Here is a 27,345-nt window from a genome sequence, read left to right on the forward strand (position 1 = left end):
CCCAAAGCTGAGATATCATGTTGAATTTGGGTAATAGCGTCCCTGAGGTCCTGTTTTAAGGGCTTTTGTAAATCTGTCATGAGAACTTTCATCCCCTTCAACACTGCATCAGTGATTGGAGCAGAATTTGATTCCCCTCCTGCCATCTCCAGCAAGGCAGCTGAGGCAAGCTGTTTAACTTTGCTATGTGAGGCACTGTGTGCCCGGTGTGATGGAGGGTCCTGCTGCACAGAAAGATCATGCTGAGGAGAATATGTGACCTGTGCAGGGGATAGCGATGCAGAGGAGGAGACTGGGGAACTTCCTGAGGCCTGAGAAGACACAGGCTGCGCTGAAGACGGGGATGATGCCGCTCTGACTGCAGCTGGGGCGCGAGAGTCGCCATCTTGGAGCGCGCTCACAGCAGGGAAGAAGCTGGTGAGTTTTGCTGGACTGCGGCGCCTCTTACCCCTCGGCATGGCTGATATTGGTGCCGCTTGTAGCAGGGTGCTTGTGCAGTCCTCCGGTGCTCACAGCAGGGACTTGCAGGGCTGTTTTTTGCCGATGGCTCAGGAGCTCAGGACTCAGCGGTCTGTCTCCATGCGCCGCTAGCCACGCCCCCCCCAGATGGTCACTGTTTTTTACCAGGTTCAATTTTGTGGTTACTTTTCGCCCGGGGGTCAACAACGTCAAGGCAGATGCGTTGTCTCGCAGTTTTCCTGGGGGATGTGATTCAGAGGATCCTGCTCCAATTTTGGCTGATTAGGTGGTGGTCTCCGCCCTGTACCCCGAATTGGAGATGGAGGTGTTGGGAGCTCAGGAGAGGGCTCCTGATTCTTGTTTCCCAGGGAAGTTGTTTGTTCCTGATGGACTGCGATACAAGGTATTCAAGGAACATCAGTATACTGTCCTTGCTGGACATCCTGGTGTTAAGTCCACCTTTGCTCTTGTGTCCAGGAGGTTCTGGGGGCCCGGGTTACGCAAGAGCGTTGAGGATTACGTGGCAGCTTGTGAAACCTGTGCACGGTCAAAGGTTGCTCATACTCGACCTGCTGGTTCACTTCTTCCTTTGTCCATTCCGTCTCGTCCTTGGACGCACTTGTCTATGGACCTGCCGAGTTCCTCCGGGAAAACAGTAATTTTGGTGGTTGTTGACCGAGTAAAATGGCTCACTTTATATCGTTAGCTAGTCTGCCCAATGCCAAGACTCTTGCGCGGATTTTTGCTGATATCGTGAAATTGCATGGCATTCCTACGGAGGTAGTCTCTGATAGGGGCACGCAGTTTGTCTCCAGGTTTTGGAGGGCGTTCTGCTCTCAGCTTGGTCTTCAACTTTCGTTCTCTTTGGCTTTTCATCCGCAGTCGAATAGGCAGACAGAGCGTACTAATCAAAACCTGGAGACCTACTTGAGGTGCTTTGTGGCTGAGAATCAGGACTGGTCCTCATTCTTGTCCCTAGCAGAGTTTGCTTTGAATAACCGTAGGCAGGAGTCCACGGGTAAGTCGCCATTTTTTGGCGCATACGGTTTTCATCCTCAGTTTGGTACCTTTTCTGGGACTAGTTCCTCTGGGATGCCAGAGGAGGAGAGATTTTCTTCTGCCTTGTCTTCTATCTGGCGGAGGATCCAAGTGAAGTTGGAGAAGATGGGTGAGAGGTATAAGCGAATGGCTGACAAGAGACGTGTGACTGGTCCGGACCTGTGTGTGGGTGATCTGGTGGGGTTGTCCACTTAAAATATTAAACTGAGAGTGCCATCTTGGAAACTGGGTCCAAGATTTATAGGACCGTACAAAATATCTGCGGTAGCCAATGTGAGGAAGTGTCTGCAGAGCATTGCACAAGAACAGGTAAGGGGAAGACCCTGTGTGTATCAGCAATATCACTGTACTGTACATTGTAATAGTAAAGTCTCCTGCAGTCTGATAGTATAGTCATACAGCTGGCATCTGCCAAAAATAAGACTAGACCAGGTACTGGTACTTTTCTGGATTTTAACTTTGATTTATACTTATTCAGAGCAAGCAATAAAAACAAAACAAAATAAAACTATAATAAAAACTTGGTATCATTTCTAATTTTAAACCTCATTGTAATGAACAGATTAGAAGGGAAATAGAGATGTCATATTCTGAAATAGACCAAAATAGTTTATTATATATAAAGGATATCCACTGTAAGAAAATATACATTTCATAATAAAAATTAAATATGTATTAAATATTCCAGGATACACTGTTTGTACACACAGATTGTGAGACTGAACATTCGGCAGGTGACAGGTATACATCATAACACAGATCGATATTTACAGGCAAACATAATCCACACAGCACATGCCGATTCAGGGTATGTGAAAACTCGCACTCGAACAGCAAGCCGCATCTGATCTCCACGACAGCCAACAATCTCATCACAGAAAGGGGATCTATGCAAAAAACAACAAGAGAAAATAAGTATATACAACAAGGTCACAACACACAAGTTTACATGGAAGTTCATACAAAGATCATGATATATAGACCATTGACATAGTGGCCCACTCAGAATGTATTTGACATTCTCTTTGGTGATGGGTGTGGGGGGTATGGGGGGTGCAAGTCTCTAGTCTGCAGCAACATCTTTTGGCATCGGTGCATTAAAGCTCCTACAGTCTAGCCACAGTCTTCTCTTTTCCAGGTTACTCATTGAGAGCAATCAGGAAAGATCAAAGAGGTGCTGGGCCTTAGCAGATAAAAATAATTATCTCCAAAAATAAATCCACTAACAAAACATCCATGTGTTGTGGGAAAAAAGTGCAAAATTATTTTAGTAGCCCAACAAATGAAAAATGTATTGCCATTAGAATTACCACATGCACAAATGTTAAAATGCACCTGGTCATTAAAGGGGTTTTCTGAGATTTTTTATACTGATGACATCCTCTGATACTCCCCACTCCCCCCGGACTCTGCAGGATACAAGAACACGGTGTGCTGCGTTTTTGTATTTTTTATTTATGTATACATCAAACGGATGCCTCAGACTGATGCCATACAGTGGCAACTGTTCACCATCTGTTAAAACAAAAACAAAAACAAAAAAAAAAAAAAAAAAAAAAAAAAGTACACTTTACCATTGTAAAAAATAAATAAAAAATAAAATACTTTTTACTGGACTCTGCAAGATATAAGAATGTGGTGCGCAGCGTCTTTGTATCTTTTTTCTTTCTAAGGAATACATCAAACGGAGGCATAAAACGTGACATGAACCCTCCCAAAGTTGGAAATATCTGCTTTTAACATCCCACCAAGAGATTTGCCATGATGTATGGTAAATGTGGCAATGTTATCGTCAACTGTTAAAATGGAAGAAGAAATTGACTATTACCGCAGACAAGTAGCAAATGCCCTTCTTGCATTTCGGTGAACAAAGTGAATAGGAAATCCTTTGAAAGTATGACCATCGGGCACTGCTCTCCTTATGGCATCCTGAAACTCCTCATTTCCTGCTGAGATCCCTGTTGTACGTTCTATTTCATATGCAGCCAAGGCAGGAGACAGTAGGTAAGGCAGCTGATCATCCCAGACTGTGGTAAGACCAAGGTCCTGCATAGTAAACAGTAAAAGTGAAATCACAACACTTAATGTGTCACCTATATGTGACTGCCAGTTACAACCAAATCTTATTCTAATCGGCTTTTATTTTCTGACTGTAGACTTTTTTCTGAACCCGATTATGAGGCTGCCATCTTGCCTGAGCTGTTAAAAGCACTTAGAAATAGCCACGATAGGCACAACAGCCTGCAAGGGGCTCATTGTCTTCTATGTGAGAGATTTCTAGGCATGCATACAAGGAAGGAATAGATAAGCTTTCACAATCAAGTAAAATCCTTCATGTGGTTCCGAAATGCGGTTTTGAAAGCCCATTAATGTGTACCGTGCTTGCTTTGTTGCAGATTTTTGCACCAAGTCAGAGTATGGTTTAAAGGGTTAATATGAAAACTGCCTGTCCACCCTGCTGTATTTTTTGACTTGCTTCTACAGCCAACTGAAATGATTCAGTTATCAAGAGGGATCACGAGGGAACAGTACACCAAAATAAAAAAAATATATATTATATATATATATATATATATATATATATATATATATAAATTGGGGAATGAAGGGGTAAGGGGTTAACTTCTTGAGACAACATTATTATGGGGCTTCTTAGACTGTCAGCCTGACAGGACATCCATGGAGAGATGTCTCATGCTACATTCCCATGTTACAGTAATCCCTCCGAGATAATGAAAACCAACATATGGTTGTTGTGGTGATAACGCTGGACATTACCTTTCTGTGCTCAGTCACAAGAACTCGCAGCTGCAATTCAATCTCATTACTTTCTGTGGCCGCATCAAGCAGTGAACTGCAGAGTGGAGGTAATGGAGGAAGGGATGTAGTAGATCCTGGGGAACATATGGATTTAATAGCTTCTTCACTCATTGGTTTCCACCTGGATTCATCATTCAAATCAAAGACACAAAGATCAACTGAATCTGATGTCTGGCAGTTGGCCAAGAACCGCTGGTGGTTAAAAATGCATCCAATGGTTCTGTATGGGTAGAGAGGTTTTGGCTGTTCCACCAAGGGAGGGTCATCTGGGTTGACAGGCTTATGGACGTATCTGGATAATTAGATTGTGAAACACAACATGAGAGCTGCATGCCATAGTTACGTAGTTAATACGGTTGAAAAAAGACAAAAGTCCATCAAGTTCAAACAAGGGATAGGTGGGGACGCGAATCCCAGAAGGAAGTGAGACTCTTGTATTTACCTTTGGCCTGTCAAACTCTCCCAGAAGGTAACTGCTTCATCGGTCCCATAGGTCATCACCCATGTATGGGCTACACCCCTTCCTTTTGTACCAACACACACATAGGCATCTAACCCAAAACCAAGAAGGAGGCTGCAAAGTAGGGTGCAATGATCTTCACAATCCCCCTAAAACAGACATTACAGTTTATAAAATATTGCACATATAGGACAAGCCCCATGATGATCAGAATCACAATATATCATTATTACCTTGAAAATTCCAGAAGGGGTGAAAACATTAAGTACAATGTGTCTGGCATCCAGATAATAAAAACACTTGGGAATGTTTAGTGAGCAGTACAGTGGCTGACAGAAACAACTGTCCTCCAAAATGTCCTTTCTAGCTAGATGTCAGGTATAGTTTACAATCCCCAACTCTGGAATCTTTCCATCAATCCCTTCTTGGGTAAATTATACAGTTGTGTTCAAAATAATAGCAGTCAGACATCACTAACCTGATCAATTACTGTTTTTGGTAGAAATTATATTTCTACATGGCAAATAATTTATTGGCAGGTGTAGTAGAGTAATAGAAATCCAACAGACCCAACAGTCATGACATGCATGCTGCTGAATCTGTGTAATTGAATCACTAATTGAAAGGGGCATGTTCAAAATAGCAGTGTGGAGTTCAATTAGTGAGGTCATTCATTCTTTGAAAAACAGGTGGCAATTATTGCCCTTATTTAAGGAAGGAAGGCAGCAAATGTTGTACATGCTGGTTACAGTGCATGTCTCTCTCAAATTCAGAGGAAAATGGGTCATTCCAGACATTGTTCAGAAGAACAGCGTACCTCGATTAAAAAGTTGATTGGAGAGGGGAAAACATATAAAGAAGTGCAGAAAACGATAGGCTGCTCAGCTAAAATGATTGCAAATGCTTTAAAATGGCAACCAAAACCTGAAAGACGTGGAAGAAAGCAAAAAACTACCATTCAAATGGATAGAAGAATAGCCAAAATGGAAAGGACTCAGCCAATAATCAGCTCCAGGAAGATCAAAGGAGGTCTAAAGTTACCTGTGAGTACTGTTACAATTAGAAGACGCCTATGTGAAGCCAAGCTATCTGCAAGAATCCCCCGGAATTTGCCAAAGAGCACATTGACTGGCCTAAAGAGACATTTTGTGGACTGATGAAAGTAAGATTGTTCTTTGTGGGTCTAGTGGCCAGAGACAGTTTGTCAGATGACCCCCAAACACTGAATTCAAGCCACAGTACACTGTGAAGACAGTGAAGCATGGTGGCGCAGGCATCATGATATTGGGATGTTTCTCATACTAAGGTGTTGGGCCTATTTATCGCATACCAGGGATCATGGATAAGTTTGAATACATCAGAATACTTGAAGAGGTCATGCTGCCTTATGCTGAAGAGGAATTGCCCTTGAAATGGGTGTTCCAACAAGACAACGACCCCAAACATATCAGTAAACAAGCAACATCTTGGTTCCAGACCAACAAGATTGGCGTTATGGAGTGGCCAGCCAAATCCCCGGATCTTAATCCAATAGAAAACTTGTGGGGTGACATAAAAATGCAGTTTCTGAGGCAAAACCAAGAAATAGAGAAGAACTGTGAAATGTAGTCCAATCATAATGGGCTGTAATACCTGTTCACAGGTGCCAGAAGTTGGTTGACTCCATGCAACACAGATGTACAGCAGTTCTCAGAAACAGCGGTTATACAACTAAATATTAGGTAAGTGATTCAAAGGAAAGAAAAATCTTCAAACATTTTTCAGTTTATATAGTGAATGTTTGAGTTTGTAAAGAAGAATACAAACACTGCAATTTTATTGAACAGACTAATATTCACTTTTCTTCAATTTCTTTTTAGAGGAACAACACAAATTTGATATATTTTTCTTCATGTTTTGATTTGTAATAGAATGTGTAGAGTTCCCAATGCATCTGTGTGTATGGAAATAAAAGCTATTAGAAGGATTTTGAGCTTTATTCGCTTTTTTAAAACACACTGCTATTATTTTGAACACAACTGTAGATTCCTGTGTTTAAAGCGCCTCTCAGCGGTGTTAAGGGGGTTGTCCCCTTATCCTATATTGATGACCTATCCAGCAGCTTACTGCCGGCATCCAGCCCATCAGCTGTATGAAGACAACAGTATTCTCCTCACCGTTTACCTGCTCAACGTCACAGGGACGAGCAGTGTAATTGCAGGTCCTCTGTCCCATTCACTTCAATTGCACGGCTCTGTCCTATTCAGGTGAATAAGAGGAGAGCTTTCCCATTAAAGTGAATGGGACGGAGGAGCTGCAAATACACTGCTCATCACTGCATTGTAGACTCAAGCAGGGAGACAGTGAGGAGAACACAGTGCTCGTACAAGCGGCATTTTCTCTTCATACAGCCGACAAGCAGGGGTGCCAGCAGTCAGGCCTCCGCCGATCTCATATTTATGACCTATCCTATAAGATAAAAGGATAACCCCTTTAACAAACCAAGAAATTACTGATTTAGCTATGAAAAACATAATAAAATGTATTCATGCAAAGTAACTGCTGAGTTTGCATCTTGACTGTATTTGCATGTGCTTAACATGCCAGGCCCATTTCTACCCCCCCACCCCCCACCACCAAAGTGGCTATTATTGGAGAGTCCAGGGGGCCTGCATAGACATTAAATACACATCCGATCCCATTAAAATAGTCAGGTACAGATTTGTATCCTAAGCATATGGACAGATTAGTACAGAGTTAAAGGGAACCTGTCACCGGGATTTTGGGTATAGAGCTGAGGACATAGGTTGCTAGATGGCCGCTAGCACATCCGCAATACCCAGTCCCCATAGCTCTGTATGCTTTTATTGTGTAAAAAAAAAACAATGATTTTAAATATATGCTAATTAACAGGAGATGAGTCCTGTCTTCTCATGTACAGGACTCATCTCAGGTTAATTTGCATATATTTAAAATCATTTTGTTTTTTTTACACAATAAAAGCACACAGAGCTATGGGGACTGGATATTGAGGATGTGCTAGCGGCCATCTAGCAACCCATGTCCTCAGCTCTATACCCCAAATCCTGGTGACATGTTCCCTTTAAGAATGCAATTTAAAAAAAAGAGGTTGTGTCATTTCATCAACTTACATTTATCATGTAGAGAAAGTCAACAGAAGGCACTTACTAATTTATTGTGATTGTCCATATTGCCTCCTTTGCTGGCTGCATTCAGTTTTTCCATCAAATTATACACTGCTCATATCCAGGGGTTACGACCATCCTGCAATCCAGCAGCAGTGGTCGTGCTTGCACACTATAGGAAAAGGTGCAGGCCTCTCTGGTGGCAGGGACTGTGGAAGCGAGCATAGGCACGCATGTGCAGCAACTCCCATTCCGTCCACCTCGTATCTGCACCGCAATGGTGGCAATAAACCCTGGAAACAAGCAGTGTATAATTTGATGGAAAAATGAATGAAGCCACAAAAGGAGGCAACATGGACAATCACAATACATTAGTATATGCCTTGTATTAATTTTGTCTACACGATAAATACCATTTATTGCAGTCAAACAACCCCTTTAATGCTATAATAATGTGAATCGAAAACTAAAGAGTACCTTATTTCTACAGAGAAATGCCAGCATAGTGCACCACAGTTCTTGTTTACCACCTCCGCCAACAACTGGGGCCTTTTCATAGCCTAGGACATTTACAAAGCGTGCCGCCTGTCGGGGTGTGTCCAGCAGACGTCCAGCTCTAAGGGGGCGTACATAGCAGCACACGGGTCGATTAAGTCCATTTTCATCCTAGGAGAATAAAAATAAAAGCATTGAACCCAGCACATTTTATCAGAATTTTTTTTAAAAAGTCAGGACTATTGAGCGTTACATAAAAATTTACAAATCTCAGACTTGGAATGGGGATCAGATATTTGAGCACTGCGATTTCAAAATGACCTACAAGTAGGGCTGAAACGATTACTCGATTGAATAGAGTAATTAGACACAAAAAAAAAATCTTCGATGCTAAATTTTTGCATCAGGGATTCGTTTGTGTCATGTGACCACAGAGCGGGAGTGAAGCGCTTGCTATTACTTACCGCTCAGTGGTCACCCGCCGGCCCGTACTGCACTGTAATGGATCCTGACACATCGTCAGGTCAGAGTGCACATAATGGCACACTATGACCCGACGCTGTGTGACGCCAGGATTCAGTGCAGCACGCGGAGAAGAAGAGGAAGGAGCTGTGGAGCAGCGTCCCTACAGAAGAGGCAAGTATTTTATTTCACTGGCACTGGGGACATGGCACTGAAAGGGAGACAGCCAGCAATGGATGGCATGGAGGGGCGGGGCTGATGGCACTGGGGGAATGGGGAAACATGGAGGGGCGGGGCTGGTGGAACTGGGGGAACTGATGCACTTGGGCTGATCACACAGGGGGGAACGAAGGGTGTTGGGGACTGATGGCAGGGGGTCTCAGTTTTTATAAAGGAAAACAGTCTATTAATTGATAAATCGTAAAAAATAAATATCGATAGAATACTCGATTACTAAAATAATAGTTTACTGCAGCCCTACCTACAAGCATTCATCTGTTGGCACAAAGCTCATCTTTACAGATGCTATATCAAAGTGGAAACATATCAAATGATTTTTAATCAAAGCACAGTGCCACATCAAGTAATATGCCGCTGCCAAACCTGGGCAAAGATCTTCACAAGTCTGGAATTGTGGGATGGACGAATCTGAAGATATTCCCTCCACCATTGTTTTGCATAGACCAAAAACAAGCGTTCCTTTTCTGCTGCCTTCTGACGTTCCAGTGTCAGCTGAAATAGAAAAAGGTTATTAGATAATAATTAAGATATCTTCACATACACAAACCAAGTCTTCAAGAACTACTAGAAGCCAATGAACTAGGTCCTTATGTACTACCATAAGCTACGAAATGTACAGTATCCCTCAGATCTTACCTGAGTGCTGACAATCTCTGGAGACAATGGTTGAGTAAGAGGTGGATAAAGCTCAAGTTTCACATTTAGAACCCCGACAGGGATTTTACACTCTGCACCTGAAGAGAAACACAGCAGAATACTTTGAGACGCAGGCTAGCTAGTACGCCAGCAGGACACTGCAGAGCAAACTGTCCTACGTGGACGTATTCTTCATCCAATAATCACCAGGCTTCTCCACACAGGGTGGATTTTCTGCAGATTTATCCATCTGCATCTCAAAAGGACGAAATCCACAACAGTGGAGTTGCAAATGTAAAATCTGCACCACATAGCAGATCTCGGGGTGCATGAGATCGAAAAACTACCGGAGGCCGTACCCAGCTTTATCAGGTTAGAAACATTCACGCGCCAGGAGATACTTTGGTAGGTAACTGCGGATGATCCATTGATACTGGGTGATTTAAAGGCTATATGTAACTTTGGGGGACAATTTTTTTTAATGATTGCATTTTACTCATTTTGGGCAAATTATTATTATTTTTTTTTCAATTTGTCTTTATTAAAAATATTCTGTCGCAGCTGTTTTTCTAGCTGTGTGAATCGTCCATTTTACTTTGTGCCGTCAGCTAATAAACCTCATCTCTAAATTACTAAAAAGGTCATGAACAGTGATGATCAGTTCGCAGTGTTCGTCTGCGAACACATGCAGGCTGCCATCTTGACTCACCCGGCCGGCGATGCACAGGTAAGCCCTTACCTGTGCCGCGAGCCGGTCTGAAATCAAATGCAATCACAGGGAGCAGGCAGGTCCGAGAACAGCTGCCGGGGGCCTTCATCGGGCTGTTCTCGGAACTGCCTGCTCCCGGTGAGCGCATTTGATTTTAGACCGGCTGGTGGCACAGGCACAGGTAAGAGTTTACCTGTGCATCGCAGGCCGGGTGAGTCAAGACGGCAGCCAGCATGTGTTCGCAGGCGAACACTGCGAACTGGCCATCACTGGTCATGAACACTTATTTAAGCCACATTCTTATCATCGAGATAAGAATTGAGCTATAATGAGTGTTTATAACGTCAGATCAGATATAAGGAGCCCGTCAACTGAGCTGCCTGATGGCGCAGAGTGAAAATTCAGACCCTGCTACTAGATAAACTCAAGGCTGCACAAAGACAGAGGTTCAACATTTTTGATAAAGACCAAATGGAAAAAAATAAATAAAAAATTAATACATTTTGCTCAAAATGACTACAATGCAAGAATTTTAAAAAATTGTCCCCAAAAGGTGTACATTATCTTTAATGCATACAGTACTCATATATTTTTTCACATATATGGGACAATGAGGTATACTTGTGAGAGTGCCCTTTAACGTCAAGTCAACTCTAGCCCTCAACTACACAGGTCAAGAAGATCTTGAAGATTTGATCTGTCAGGGCTACTTTAGCTAATGGAGCATTTCCAAGCATAAAATGTACCAGCGTCTATAGGGGTTTTTCACCTTTACCATCTCAGTCCACGACTGGTTAAGAAACGATGGTGCTGATCACTAAGATTCTTCAGTCTGCACCTACTAGTCGTGCAGCATAGACATACAACTCCACATGGAATTGCCCATTAAAATTTTTAAACACTTAAGTCAAGTCGTTTTTCTATTATTACATAGATAAATCATTAATATCTGAAGGCCTCTTTCACACAAGCGTATTGAAATCAATCTATATTCCGCCTCCAGAATACGCACGGATTCCGAATGATAAACCATCGAGATTGTCAGTCTTGTTTCAGTAACTTATCTGGATTTATAAGCGTATTCCTTCCTTTCTGCATTTGTGATGCACTCCCATAGACTATAATAGGTGTACTTGGAAGCAGAAAACATGCTGCGGATTTCAAATACTGACGGAAATGATACGCCCATGTGAATGGCTCTATTCATTAACATTCTGGTACAGAAAATCTGGGCCATATACGCATTGCAAATTTGCTTGTCTGAAGGAGGCCATAAGAAAACCTGGTTATGCATTTCTAGCAATTAAAGCATCAACCAGAAAACATTCTAAATATGCTCCAAACCCATCCCATACCTTGGGAAATGCAATAATATGTACAGTTCTAGTGTTTCCAGCAAAGATTTCTCACCTACGCCCAGGAGCTCCACAGCAAGGCTCGTTACTCCTCTGTCCACTCCCAGTACAGAGCGCCACTCCAGAGAGTGGGAGGACACTAAAGTGGTTTCTCCAGACGTGTCCGTCTTGATCAGCACCAGCTGTACAGGATCACAGACTGACAACAGGGAAGTGGCATCTGCCATTCTGCTGCCATCACCTAGATAAAGGAGTTTACTTAGTGCAGGCTATCAGAGGACATTTTATATTAAAAAGGAGGAGAGGATTGTTGGGAAGGAAGCCATCCTTCTTGACAATAACCTGCTCATTAGGGCTCATGCTCACGATCGTTGGGCGTTTTGCAGTCCGCAAAACATGGATACCAGCCACGTGCATTCTGCGGAAGGGAACGCCTGGCCCCTAATATTACACTCCTATCCTTGTCTGTATTGCGAACAATAATAGGATATGTTCTATTTTTTTTGGAACGACCATGTGGACATGGAATGCACACGGAATCATTTCATTTTTTTTTTTTTGCAGCCCCATTGAAGTGAATGGTTCCACATACGAGTTGCAAGAAAACGGAACGGACACAGATAAAAAAAAAAAAAAAAAAAAAAATATGTATGGATAAGCCCTAAGGGAGTAACGGAAGTGATTCAGTGTACATTCCGTGTCCGTATGTCTGTTCCGAAAAATAAATAAATAATAGAACAGGTTACGGAGAAGGATAGGACTGTTCTACTAGGGGCCGGCTCTTCCGTTACGCAAAATGTGGACACACACGGTCGGTATCCATGTTTTGAGAATCCACAATTTGCAGACCGCAAAACACCCAGTGGTTGTGTGCATGAGCTCTAATGAGCAGGTTATGGCCAAGAAGGAAGAATCGGCTGTTCATTAAGTGGAGGTGAAGCGCTGTATTTTCATGCAGCAATCTCGTCTCTGTTTAGACACCACAATCTGCTGCCCACGAATGATGATTGAGGTGTCCACATCTCTACACCAGTCCTAGATCTGGTCAGACGCGCTGTGTTTTCTCTCAAAGTCTGCCCATTGCTCCGAAGCAACAAACTACAAACTCCCCCCCCCCCCTTTTTCTTTTTTAACATTTACTATTAAAGTGTCACAATGTAGTTTGTTGCCCGGGGACAAGAGAAGAACACATGAAAGAATTTTAAATTCCAAACTACAAACCTAAGAGAGACACAACCTAGACTTTAAAACATTACAGGCCACATAATGCAGTAAAAAAATAAAATCCTGACGGAACAAACCTAAGCTGTCCTTATGTACTTCAAGCAAGAAGCCATCTTGGAAGTCTGGTTCACAGGCACAGGGGACAGGTTTGGAACGGAAACGTTGGTTCCTAAAGTGCAGGCTAAGAGTAAATGTGGAGCACACCTGGCCAGGGAGAGGGTCCGATTCCTGAAGATGTTCCAGAAATGCTTTTCCACCCAAGACCTGGAGGTAAAGATGCCTACGTGATGGGTCTATATTCGCTGTGGAGAGAAACCACGGATTAAAAGGGGTTATCCAAGACTAAAAAAATAATAAATAAATAAAATGTCTCCCATATGCCCAGGCCCCTTACACTGATTCTACCTACATGACTCCTGGCTTCCTGCCACACTCCTGGTCCCGCACAGCCGCTTCTCCCCCAGGTAAGTAGATTCAGTGTGAGGGGCCCGGGCATATGGGGGGACATTTTCTCATCTAGGATAGCCCCTTTAAGGGAAATATCAGTGACAAATACAACATATCGTGTAAGGCGAGTGGAGAGATGCTAGAATATGCTGGGCACTAGTTAACCATACGATACCTAGGAAGTTTAAGCATGGGTCCTCATTCATTGGAAAAGGACCCGTGAACAATACTCTCTTGGCAACTGTACCTTCCAGCATTCACTAGCATCTCTCAACACCCGATGTCAGCCATGAAAACAAAGACCTGTGGGGAGGACCTGAAAAGGGGGCAATTCAATAGAAGTAAAGCTTATTTGGCTATTTTACACCATCTACCAGTGTCCTACTTTTTGCTATTCTTGTTAAACCCCCTTTAACCCCTTCTGGAACTTAAGATTTTCCTTTCCAGTATTCTTAGTTTTTTTTACTCCCTGCCTTCCCAGAGCCATAACATTTTTATTTTTCAGTTCACATAGTCGTATGAGGGCTTGTTTTCTGCAGGACAAGTTGTACTTTATAATGGCACCATTTAATATTGCATACGATGTAGTGGGAAGCTGGAGAGAAAAAAAAAAAAAAAAAAAGTTCCAAAAAAAGGGGGTGGAATTGAAAATTCTGCCAAAGTTTTTGGGTTTTGTTTTAAGGCATTCCCCCCATACAGTAAAACTGTCCTGTTCCCTTCATTCTTAGGGTCAGTACGATTACAGGGTTAACACATTTATTTAGTATTTCTTGTGATATAGATGACCCCCACAACTTATTTTTTCAATGTTTTGTGGGGTTGTATGTAGTTCTTATTGATACCAATTCGGAGTCCGTATGGCTTTTTATTAATATTTTTTTGGGAGGTGAAGTGAAGAAAAACAGCAATATGGCCTTTTGATTTTTCTTTCCATTACGATGTTCATTGTACAGGATAAATATGTTTATTTTTTAATAGCATGCGCATTTTGATGCGGCAGAGCAAATGATCTTTATTTTTTATTGTTTATTTTTATTACGAGTAAAGGAGGGCGATTTTAATTTTCATTTTTACAAATAAAAAATTACTTTTTTTTATTTTTTTAAGTCCCCCTAGGGGACTTGAACATGCAAACATTAAATTGCTTTTCCTACAGACTGCAATGAATTACTATTCCAGTGGTGGCCTCTGAGACTTTAGAAGGTACCTGTAGAAGGCTAATACAGGGAATGAACGGATCCCACAGTCACAGAGCAGGGGAGCCTTTCAGGCCCTAGTAGCGCAGCACTTCTACGGACCACAATTGAAATTAGCTCACAGATGTTAGCTCTGGATGTCTGCTGTGTAAAACAGCAGGCACCTGGCAGCTGTAGTGCCCACTCCGATCAAAAGCGAATGGCATCTTTAAAGACTGGACTTTCTCCATACATGTACAGTGGAGGTCCAGAAGGGATTTTTCAACTTTTTTTTTATACGAATGACATATCCCACGGATTAGTTATCAGTATCTGATTAGTGGGGGGTCCCACATCCAGGACCCTCACCAAGCAGCTTAACCTAGGCTTCTGATGTTATGTTAATCAGTCACATGGCCTAGGCGCAGGTCAGTCCTATTTAAGTGAATGGGGCTGAGCTGCGATACCAAACACAGCCACTATACAATGTACGGCGCTGTGCTTGGTAAGCTGCGAGGAGGCTGTGGCACTCACAGGAGCGCTGTGCCCTCCTCAGACAACTGATCATCGGGGGCCTGACACACTGATCAGATAATGATGACCTTTCCTGAGGATACTTCATCAGTATAGAAAAGTCAGAAAACCACTTTAGGAGAATCTAGCAGAGCAATTGGAGTAATGAATGACAAAATCTCTGGATCCATGTGAGGTGCAGAGGCTGGTTCTAGCTTTGTCTGGTTTGACTTTTTATATAAAATCAAGGCATAACACCTTTAAGGCTACTTTCACACTTGCGGCAGAGTGATCGGCAAGCAGTTCTGTCGCTGGAACTGCCTGCCGGATCCGGCAAAACGTATGCCACCTGATTGCATTTTAGGACTGATCAGGAACCTGATCAGTCTTAAAAATGCATAGCAAGAACGGATCCGTCTGTCTGTCATACGGACAAACGGATCCGTTTAGATTTTTTTTCACATTTTTACCGGTCTGTGCATCGCGGGACTGGAAGGACGGATCCGGCATTCCAGTATTTTGAATGCCAGGCAAGTCTTCATTTTTTTGGGCCGGAGATAAAACCGTAGCATGCTGCGGTTTTATTTTCTGCCCAATCAGTCAAAATGACTGAACTGAAGACATCCTGATGCATCCTGAACGGATTACTCTCCATTCAGAATGCATTAGGATAAAACTGATCGGTTCTTTTCCAGTATAGAGCCCCTAGGACGAACTCTATACCGGAAAAGAAAAACGCTAATGTGAAAGTACCCCGAATCCTGCCTGTATCATGACCAAAGCTTATAACAAACTTGTGAGGAATATGGATTAATATTTACTGTCAGCCATGTCCTCACACCCCCATTTGCTGACAGATAGCGGAGGTAGTGAACTCCACAGGAGGGCCCTGCTTCAAAGCCCCCAGCCCTGATTGTCATTTGATGCACCTCTTGGCATGTTCAGTGTACATGCAAAATTAGTTTCCACCCCCCAGCCATCTGAGTGTCAGTTGGCAAGGAAGAAAGCCCCAGGGGGTCCAGGCTTCAAGGAGAAGGTCACACCTCAGTCCACCACTTTGGAGCCAAGCTGAATCCTGCAGTAAAACCCACAGCATGGGGTATCCGCCCTTGCCCAGGATCAATGAGCCCTCCCAGACATGTTGGCACCTACCTTTCATAAGGAATTATGAATCGCCTGGCCATCGCAGGCGCAAACCGGATACATATTTATGTCCCGGAGGCCACGAGGTACGTGCCCATGGTCTTTGTTTAATGGGACATGGTCTCGATCACGAATCCCCATGTCCGTGTTTTGGCCTAGTTATAAGCTACCGCAGGTTGGTTTCTGACCCTATATAATCCCGTTAACGGACCGGGCTTATATCAAACGAGAACTGGTGGCAGATACCCGGGCTGAGGAGGCACCGTTTCACTGCGGCAGTGAAGAGGCTCTCTCAGCTTGTTGCCTCTCTGTGCCCGCGTGGACAGGAGGCGTTTGTGTAAACTATACCAACCTGACCTTACGTGCTCCACTGGAGGGCGTAACTTCATGTTTTTGCTAAACCCGTGACCATACCAGGTCTCGTGAGCTCGATGTAGTAGACTTCAAGCGGGCACGAGGTGTGGTATTCATCACAAAAACTACTGTATAAAGCAGCATCATTTTTGCATTATGATCAGTAGATACACTTTGGCCTTACTTTTTTTCAAAGTCCTTGGTTCTTTATCAACAAAATGCGTTGCTGGATTCGGGGTAGAGGTTAGTTCTCGTGAGAGGCCATCCTAGTAATAAAAGAAACATAAAAATGATAAAAATGTGGAATTGATTCCCAAGAATCGTAAAATAAAAGTGACTGTGACACAGCATGACAGCCTTCTACTGATAAAACCATAAGGCAAACTATATTACCAAATATAATTGGGGCACTACCTTGAACTCCAGTTCATACATTGAGCACTATTAACTATCAACTCTTTGAATGTTCTTGGAGTAGTCCTAGGAATTTGAAAGACAAATGTTTTCCTGGACAGGAGAGGACTCATTTCTAGATAGAATACTCACGTATCTACTATGCCATCCCTTTCCATAGAGCTTATAATGGCTCACACCCGTCCCCCTTACCAGTGGGTCTTATGTCGCTATGTCAGGGACACTGCCCGGACTGGATACGAATATTACTCACAGAAGTGGTTGCTGGCCAAATGCTACCACTGCTTCCTATGGTGGCTGCATTCACCTTGTAGATCTGTAATGGCCAAGACCAGGGGGTGGATTGGACATAGACCTTACAGGGAAATTACCTGGTGGGCCAATGCCCAGTGGGCTGCCCAAGCCACCATCACCGCTCCTGTCTGGGTACATAATAAGCCATCAGTGGTAATTAACTCTGTGAGAATCAGGTACTTATGTACCCGGCCAGTGAAAAGTTGTACCGCATGCTCCATACCGTAATCAGAGAAAACGGGAAGAGGAAGAGAGAAAATGGCCTCTATTGATGGACAACTCAGAGGGGCAGCTTTTGGGGCAATATATTTTGCGCTACTTTTGTTGCCCTGCCTCCTGTCAATTTAGACCCTCCTACCATATGGGGCCACTTTTAGGTATTTTTTTTTTCCCCAGGGCCATTTTAGGTTCCCAATGGACATGCAGAAAGTGAAGACATGTTACCAACCGGGGCACTGTGCATTTTTCGTACCTCAGATTACTGTACAGTGCCCAGTATAAAGCACTTTCCAGAATGCTTTAACAAGCCCATGTCTGTGGAGGGAGTCTGCACATATCCAGGTTTTTCACCGCCCCCTGCACTTACAACATACATAGAATTCAAGAGGAAACACGGAGGAGTTTGTTGGTCTAGCGAAATAAATAATGTAGATGGAGTACATCTATTTAGGAACGCAATATAATTTTTTTTTTTAAAAGCTAAAAAAATAATAATAATAAATAATAATAATAATCCATATATTCACAATACTCAGGCCAAACGTAGGTAAGTTAAAGAGGACCTTTCACTAGTATACAAACTAAAAACTAACTATCTGTGGGCAGAGCGGCGCCCAGGGGTCCCCCTGCACTTACTAGTATGTCTGGGCGCCGCTCCGTTCGCCCGATATAGGCTCCGGTGTCTCAGCTCCGTCTGTTGTACTGGACTGATTTTTTGTAGGAGGAGTATATTACATACTGATATAAGACTAGATGCTCCAGAATTGTTATCACATGGGGAATGCATGAAGCTAATAAAACAGACATGTCAGGAGCGGTGACAGGTCCTCTTTAAGCATATGCCTATCTTTTTATATTACCTCCAGGAAATGCAGCTCTTTCATAACATCATCGATAATCCCTCGCTTTCTCAAGGCTTTAATCAGATCATCTTCTGAGAAGTTATGGCTTTCATCTCCCAATTCATCTTTTAACGTCTCTGCAAGCACCTCGCGGATTCTGCTGTGAACATTCACCTAAAACATGAAAATGCAAAATATCAAACCATTGTGGTACTTAGTTTCCATTTCAATGGCATTCCTTATGCATCACTTATCTAGGGGTTAAATTGGCTGCCGACCCAGCCCTCTCATCGCCTCAATAATTTCTTTAATCCAATCTGGGCAACATTTTACACTGTCCTTCTCTGGCTGATGTCACCTCTTTAAAATGGTGGCCTTCCCTAAATTACTCAATTTAAGGGTCCATTCACACGCACGTAGAATGGGTCCACATCCGTTCCGCAAATGGCGGAACAGCTGCGGACCCATTCATTCTCTATGGGGCAGGCTGTACGCATCCACATTTCCGGAGCGTACCCCCCGATCTTCTGGTCCGCGGCTCCGGAAAAAAAATAGAACATGTCCTATTCTTGTCCACAATCGCGGGCAAGAATAGGCAGTTCTATGGGGATGCCGACTACAGATGTGTGAATGGACCCTAATTCAAACTCTCCTCCTACTGCTCCACTCATCGGACATTAAACTTCTTCAGAGAACCTTTAGGGTCTAGTCACACGCCCGTATTTGTTTGGCGGATCCGCAAAACACGGACAACGGCAATGTGCGTTCCGCATTTTGCGAACTGCACATCGCTGGCTCTCTCATAGAAAATGCCTTTTCTTGTCCGCAATTGCGGACAAAAGAACATCTATTTTTTTGCGGAACGGAAGTGCGGATCCGCAAATGCGGACAGCACATTCCGGCCCCATTAAAAATGAATGGGTCCGCACCTGTTCCGCAAAATTGCGGAATGGATGCGGACGTGAGAATGGACCCTTAGGCTATTCATCTGGAGATGCTCATGGAGGAGTCGTATTAGCCTTTATAAATTACAGCAACCTCGAATATTGGGGGGGGGGGGGGGGGGGTATTTATTTCCCAGACATTTCACTATACAACTTGGCTGCCAATTTGCGATATGTTATTGACTGGATGCGAAAAAAAATCCCATTTTGCTAACGTAGATATGGAAAAACGATTTCCCCCTCACATCTCCCTTATGGCACTCTTGCACATACAGAAAGCTACGCTCCCTCCTAAGAGACTTCCCTGTTCTTTGGAATACTAGTCAGGCCTGGCATAAAGTAAGGAAACTCGGTAAACTAGATGGCACACATACTTTCAGCCCTTTCTGGGTCCCCCAGGGTTTCTGGGGGGGCAAACCGCCCAGGATATATGCTACCCTAGCATCACAGGGATGTATTTGGATTCTCGATATGTAATATTCTAGTTACTCTGTTCTCTCTTTTACGGAGGCCTCCCAACGGTTTCCGGCATTTAATCATAACCAGTTTATATATCTACAAGCCCGTCGTTTTGTTAAACGTTGTCTGAACAATATTCGGGGAGACCCGAGGGGGGCCTGCTTAAACATAATTCTTAAGAGTCCAAACTCAGATTTCTTCTACTAGTACCATATACAGATTCCTCAGGCTACTATTAGATTGGGATGTAGTCACTACAGGTCCGAGGAATTGGATCAAAGACTTTCCTAATCTAGAAGTCAAAACATTACTGGAAGCCACATTAAAGAGTCCCAAGCAGTCCCCAGTCAGCAGCTATACAGATAAGGCTCTGATGATACTCCATAGAGCGTATGTGACACCGAGCATGAAAAACAAAAGGTCTCCCGATCGTACTTATTCTTGCCCTAAATGTAATATACCCAATACGGATCTATACCATCATCTGTGCGAGATTTATGGGAGCAAGTGCGATCCCACATAGTAACAACTTACAATATAACCGTCACTGCTACTCCTCAGTGGGCTACTTACTATCATCACCTGAGGAACAACAAGGTCTTCCTAGACCAGATAAAGCTTTATTACACATTTGGGCAAGCGGCGGCTACTAGAAAAAGCCAACAATGGCTAAACTCAGAAATACCTTCTATCCCTTTTATCCAAGACAAAATACACTTCCTGTTTAATATGGACTGGATTTTCACTTTATCAGATAAGGAAAAAACAACTAAACGTTTGTTTGTTTTTTAAAAATGGTCTTTATAATAGTCGGCCTCCCTGAGGGGGTAGAGGGGGGCAACCCCGTGGCGTTTATTCAAAAATGGTTAATTGAAATGCTTGGTTCTGGTGGAGATACTCCCGCACTACGTGTGGAGAGAGCCCATAGAATCCCTGTAAAAAAGATGCCGCCGGGTAGCCCCCCCCGAGCCATCCTAATTAGGATACTCTCCTCTAGTGATAGAGACTGGGTGCTCCGACGGAAGAGAGATCTAGCTGACACTACACTTGACGGACATTCGATACAGATATACCCCGACTTTTCTAGGGACACCCAAAGCAAGCGTAGGGAATATTTTGACATTAAGAAAAGATTACGTGAGGGGAATATTAAATATTCAATGCTTTACCCCGCTAACTTAAGAGTGGTGTATAGAGACACCGTAATGTTTTTTCACTCCCCCAGAGAAACCGTTGAATGGCTTGACTCTGTCAGGGTTTAGACGCCGGACCTCGGTTGATGTGGCAGCAACGCCCCTCAACCTAGGGGTGGGGTAATAGCGGTGGGCGGCCCATGGACGGATGGGCGAAATGTAAGAGGTTGACAACGATGCTTCGCATCAGTGAACCAGTAAGGGGGTTGATGGGGGGTGGGTATCAATGGGTGTGGGTGGATAATGGGTGGGGGGGGACCCCGGCTTGGTTGCGGCTGCCTTTGGGGGGTGACGGACGCCTCCTCCATAATTCATGATGACTAGTAATAGAGTCATGATATGGAATGTGCGTGGACTGGCTGATAGAATGAAAAGGGTAGTGGTCTTTGATTTAATTACTCGACACCTCCCCGCAATAGTTGCTTTATTAGAAACGCATGCCACACCGAATATCCCTGAGTATTTAATAAAGAGATGGGCTGGACATCAATTTCACTCTGGTCTCTCGGCATATTCCCGAGGGATCAGTGTGTATATACACCATAGCATCGACTTTATCCTGCTAGACCAGTCGATTGATAGAGATGGGAGATATATCTTCCTCTTCGCCCAATGGAATGGTAGTAGGTGCGTCCTTGCTTTCTTGTATATTCCCCCACCGTTCACAATGACAGTTTTAAAGCAGCTGGCACTCTTTATACATAATAGAGAGCGCTCTCCGATATTAATATGTGGTGACTTTAACTGCGTGCTCGACCCGGCGCTGGATAGATTTTCAACCGCCCGGAAAAGTGCGCAGGATAAACATGTTCTACTTCGCGGGTTCTGTGAGGAGATGGGTTTAACCGACGTCTGGCGATGGCTTTACGGCAACAAACAGGTGTTCTCCTGCTTTAGCAAAGCGTATAGCGCTATGTCTAGGATCGATATGGCCTTGGCCAATGAGCAGATGCTTGAATCTATCTCAAAAATGACATACGAGACCCATGGCATATCCGACCATTCACCGATCTTACTGGTGATGAAGACCGGACAAAAAACCGGGATCAGCAGATCGTTCAGATTGAACGAACACTGGCTAACTATATTAAATGATTCCGCTGGGATAGATAAAGAACTCTCACAATTTTGGCAAGAGAATATCGGTACAGCTCACATTCATTTTGTTTGGGATGCCATGAAGGCATTTATGCGTGGGCTGTATTTTTCTAGAATAAAAACGAAAAAAAAATGATTTCTCTGCCGAACAAAAAAAGCTGGAGGCAAATATTGCATATCTGGAGGGCTGTATCCGAGTACGAAATGATATGAATACGCGTACTAAGCTAAAATCTGCCAAAGATCATTACATTACCTTTATGAAGGAAAAAGCACAGAATCAACTATTTTTCATGGGCTATAAAGATTTCTGCGAGGCGGGTACCCCGAGTAAACTATTGGTTTCTATTATAGCAAATCAAAAACCCCCCCAAAGAATTAGACAGATACTGACGGGGGATGGGCGTAGATTGGAAAGAGGAATGGAGATGGTAGCAGAGTTTTTTAATCACTTTGATAATTTATATCGATCTGAGGCGGTAGATATAGTGACCGAAATAGATGCCTTTTTGGAACAAGTCAGGATCCCGGCGCTCTCGGTCTCCGATTCCGCCTCTTTGTGTGCCCCCATCTTATTGGAGGAATTACAAACGGCCCTGCAGGGGACTCGGGGTTCTTCTGCGCCGGGTCCGGATGGACTTCCATTTGGCATCTATAAGCGCCATGTGGAGATACTCTTGCCCGGACTGTTGCTTGTTCTAAATGAGTCTAGTAAACGCGGAAAGCTGCCCCCGTCTCTGGCCGAAGCAACGGTTACATTGATCCTTAAAAAGGGGAAACTGGGAAATAAAGTTGAGGACTATCGCCCAATATCACTGCTCAATGCAGATTATAAAATAATTGCAAAAGTCCTTTCCAATCGCTTAAAAAAAGTAATAGCGCGCCTGATACATGTGGACCAGACAGGGTTCATTCCTGGGCGACAGATACAGACCAATATACGGCGGACCTTTCTTAATATCCAGATTGGCGGAGGGGAGGACCGCTCGATACTATCATTGGACGCCGCTAAAGCGTTCGATCGTGTCGAGTGGCCCTTCCTCTGGCGTGTTATGTATAGGATGAATCTGGGCCAGGAATTTATTGGATGGGTTAAACTGCTATATAGTGAAACAACTGCTAGAATTAAAGTCAATGAGGTGCTTACCCCTGCTGTTTCCCTAAAGCGGGGAACACGTCAGGGCTGCCCCCTTTCTCCTCTCCTCTTCGCAATCTTTATGGAACCCCTTGCCTGCAGGATACGGACTGAACCTGGCATATCCGGCTTCGGGGGGAGAGGGACAGACGATAAGATTTGCTTATATGCAGATGACGTCTTACTCTACCTGAATGACGGTTGGAGAAGCGTCCCCAATGTTATGCGGATAACAGAGGAATTCGGCAGAATTGCTGGGTATGAGATAAACTGGTCTAAGTCTGTACTCTTCCCCCTGAACCGGATGCCCCCCCCTAACGATCTTAGGATCAGAATTATTCCCCCGACAGATCATTTAGATTATCTCGGGATAAAAATCAGCAATAATATCAGGGAATATAATCAGTTAAATATTTCCCCTTTAGTGGGGAGAATAAAAGACAAAATAAGAGTGTGGCAGAAACTCCCACTTTCGCAGATCAATAGGATTGCGTTGATTAAAATGGTTTTGTTACCCTGGATATTGTATACGGTCAGCTCCTGCCCCACTTGGATTGAGGATAGCGTCTTCAATCTGATTGACCGCTTGATAAATGATCTGATATGGGGCAGAAAAAGGGTCCGCATCAAACTACAATACCTGCGAATGGCCGTAAGTAACGGGGGCCTAGGCCTGCCCCATTTTCAAATCTATTATCTCTGTGCACAATTACAATGGTGCGTCAATGTCGGGGATGGTGTATTAATATCACATATCCTAGGTCAACGCCCACTACACTCCAATAACATTTTTAGTATATTGGAATCCGGAATGTTTCAACGTACAGATTACTTTTGCCCCATCGGAGCCGCGCTACAGAAAGTTTGGAATAAAATTAAGATATTGATCCATGCCCCTCAAATTCTGGATTTCTCCCCCTTATGGGACAACCCTGCCCTAACTGAATTTTTGACACTTAACGAAAACGAATTCTGGACTCGAAAAGGTATTTCATTATTTTCACATATATACACAAAAGGGAATAGTAAATCAATACGGGAATTGATAAAACAAGCACCAATAACTGCACTAGAGCACTATAGATATTGTCAACTACAACATGCACTATCATACACTCTCAAAAAAACACCCTTGATAAAAGTTACTCCGGGGTTCTTATCCTTTTGTTATAACATAGTAGGGAATAAAGTTAAGATTTCACTAATATATAGGAGATTCATCGAGGAAATAAGCACTATCACTAAATTTAAAAGTGTGGATAAATGGAAGACAGATATTGGGGAATGTAACCCCTCACAATGGCAGGAAATATATCAAAATATAAAGAAGGCCTCTCTTTCACGACAACACCGATTGATACAATTCAAAATAATACATCGCTTATATGTTACTCCGAGCCTGTTGACTAAAATGTACACTAACAAGGGTCAAGAATTTAGCTGCCTTAAATGTTCTTGTGTAGCCGCAGGGCTTGTACATATGCTGTGGGACTGTCCAGCTATTAGGACTTTCTGGGGCTGCATATTTCAGACAATGGTGGCAAACAGCAGGAACAGTCCTCCCATGACTATTCAAGTAGCAGTTCTTGGATTGCTTCCTCCTGAGTATAAAAACAAAACCACTAAAAATGAACAGGTATACTGGTTAAAGGGGTTTCTTTTGGCCAAAGTGATAATCTTGAGACAGTGGGTGAAAGATAGACCCCCAACAATCAATGATTGGCAAAGTTTAATGACGCGAATAACACATTTTGAGGGCATGAAACGACGTGGATTAAACGACGCTACCGGAATGGGCCCATAGAGAAGGGAAATAGCCAGCCGTAATACCCCAGAGCAGAATTGATGGCTAGTAACTGGGGAGACCACTGATATATACCCCAACAAACCATTATATATATTCCTAGATAAACTCTATCAACACAGCCCACGCCAGAATACGTGTGAAATTGTAAAGGCTCTAATGAAAATCCTTATGAGGGGGGCAGGAATACTCCGCCGCCCCTCGCGGCGGCCGCACCAAGCCGGGTGGAAACGGGTGGGGGGTGAGGGGGCGGGGCGGAGGGGGGTTGGGTTTATGGTTTTTTTTTTCTCATTTTTGTGTGTTTTTTTTTTGGGTTGTGGATCCCATGCCTATGTACTGGTATTAGAGCTGACTCCTCTGGTCACAGATTGTTTTGTTGTATGTGTCCGATATATGGCATGGAGACGATACACTGTCTAATGTGCGCTATTATAGTATATCTGATTGGAAATTTGCTTTTATATTGTCTGTAAAATAAAAATACAAATAAAAAAATAAAATAAAAAAAAAAAATATGGTCTTTATTTATGAATACTCTTTCCCCACTTCCATTTTGGGCATACCACATGGTATTTATATTCTCTGCTGACACTTGAGGTCCTCCGAATTGCCATGTTCCTCAGGGTTGGCGCACAGGATTTGGGGGAAGGGGGGGGGGGGGTATAAAAGGGACATTTCTGTTTGACATTGTCTTTTGACCTGTTTACCGATGCTTGTACCTTTCAGTATATACCATTTTGTTACTGGTTATGCTATATTGTATTTGTTTATTGATATATCGGAAAAACAAACAGATTTAAAAAAAAAAAAAAAAAGCTAAATATCAAATCTAATTTTCAGTCACTGAAATAAACCCTGTAGACATAAAACATAGTGTAACACGACATACTGGAACATGATTGGTAGCCTTCTCTTAAAGGGATTGTCTCACTTCAGCAAATAACTTTCTCTACATGATAAATGCTAATACAAGACACTTACTAATGTATAGGGATTGTCCATATTGCCTGCTTTGCTGGCTGTATTCATTTTTCCATCACATTATACACTGCTTGTTTCCATGGTTACAACCACCCTGCAATCCAGCAGTGGTGGCCGGGCTAGCACACTATTGGAAAAAGCACTAGCCTATCTGCACCAGAGATAACGGAGCCTTTTCTTATAATGTGCAAGCTCGACCACCGCTGATCAACTGCAAGGTGGTCGTAACCATAGGAACAAGCAGTGTATGATATGATGGAAAGAGGAATACTATCGAGGTTTGATGACTTGGAGGTTTATTTCAGTTACCACTTTTACTAATAAATATGGTGAAACTAAAAGTGCTATGTCTGCAGATATCCATTCTCTTAGTGTAGATCTCTAGGATCAGTGTTACAGAGATCTATTTTGAAAAGTGGCCAGCACCCCAACAGCTGATGTACCACTGCAGGAGAAATGTAGTCTCCAATGGCCGTCCATCTGACCATAGGACGACTCGAGTCTGCTAGAAAAGGAGGCTCATAGAAGGGGGTCCCTCTATAGTGTCTACATAATGTTCAAAGGGTTAACAGTTGGGATTGGAGCTACCTCTGATCCTGGCTGCTCTAAGAACTAGATCTGTTGGGGTCAGCTTGCTGGCACAGGAGTGCTCAACCCCATCTAAAGCAGCGTCGGAAAAAGTCAGTGGGTGGTTCTTAAGGGGTTAACTTTTCTCATCTAGTCCTAACCAGGAGTCTAGCACCTGCTGTACCATAGAACACAAGGGGCTGGTGCTGCACTTACCCGGTTCAGCTGCTCATGGATGATGTGTTTCAGCTCGGTGGATTTCTCCGGCGGCAGAGACATAATTGCAAAGATGGAGTATACTGGCTGTACCGTACAGTGTCAATGTGAACCAGAGCCTACATAGCGGACATGATGTAAGTCAAACCCTGCACCTACTGGCTGCACCGCCTTCCAGGAGTCTACAGGAGACTGGCAAGAAGCTGGAGTTCAGAAGCGGGATGCACGGCGGGAGGCTGCCCTACGCATTGCCTGGCGACATCCCTGTACAGGAGTCTGATTAGACAGCTCTAATTCCTAACCGCGGGGCCTTGGAAGAAGGCAGGCGTTTGGTTAGACAGCTATAACTCCTGGGCGCAAGCCCTTCAGGCCTCTATGAGGGCAGCTGTTTCCATGACAGCGGGGCTTTTGAAGAAGGCAGGCGTTTGGTTAGACAACTATAACTCCTGAGCGCAGGCCCTTCAGGCATTTTTGAGGACAGCTGTATCCATGACAGCGGGGCC

General features: G+C 43.5%; 1 protein-coding gene across 1 annotated transcript; it reads right to left on the reverse strand.

Annotated features, from left to right (window-relative positions):
- Nucleotides 1-2,101: 2,101 nt before the first annotated feature.
- Nucleotides 2,102-27,141, reverse strand: CEP76 (centrosomal protein 76). The gene is made up of 12 exons (XM_044295269.1): nt 26,843-27,141; nt 18,464-18,619; nt 16,861-16,942; nt 13,122-13,346; nt 11,876-12,061; nt 9,757-9,854; nt 9,484-9,612; nt 8,401-8,589; nt 4,781-4,947; nt 4,297-4,630; nt 3,347-3,564; nt 2,102-2,405 (listed from the first exon to the last, which is right to left on the reverse strand). Exons 1-12 carry the CDS (start codon nt 26,903-26,905, stop codon nt 2,267-2,269), a joined length of 1,986 nt encoding a protein of 661 aa, XP_044151204.1. The 5' UTR covers nt 26,906-27,141; the 3' UTR covers nt 2,102-2,266.
- Nucleotides 27,142-27,345: the final 204 nt, after the last annotated feature.

The sequence above is a fragment of the Bufo gargarizans genome, chromosome 5 (genome assembly GCF_014858855.1).
Source record: "Bufo gargarizans isolate SCDJY-AF-19 chromosome 5, ASM1485885v1, whole genome shotgun sequence".
In the NCBI taxonomy this organism is placed as follows: domain Eukaryota; kingdom Metazoa; phylum Chordata; class Amphibia; order Anura; family Bufonidae; genus Bufo; species Bufo gargarizans.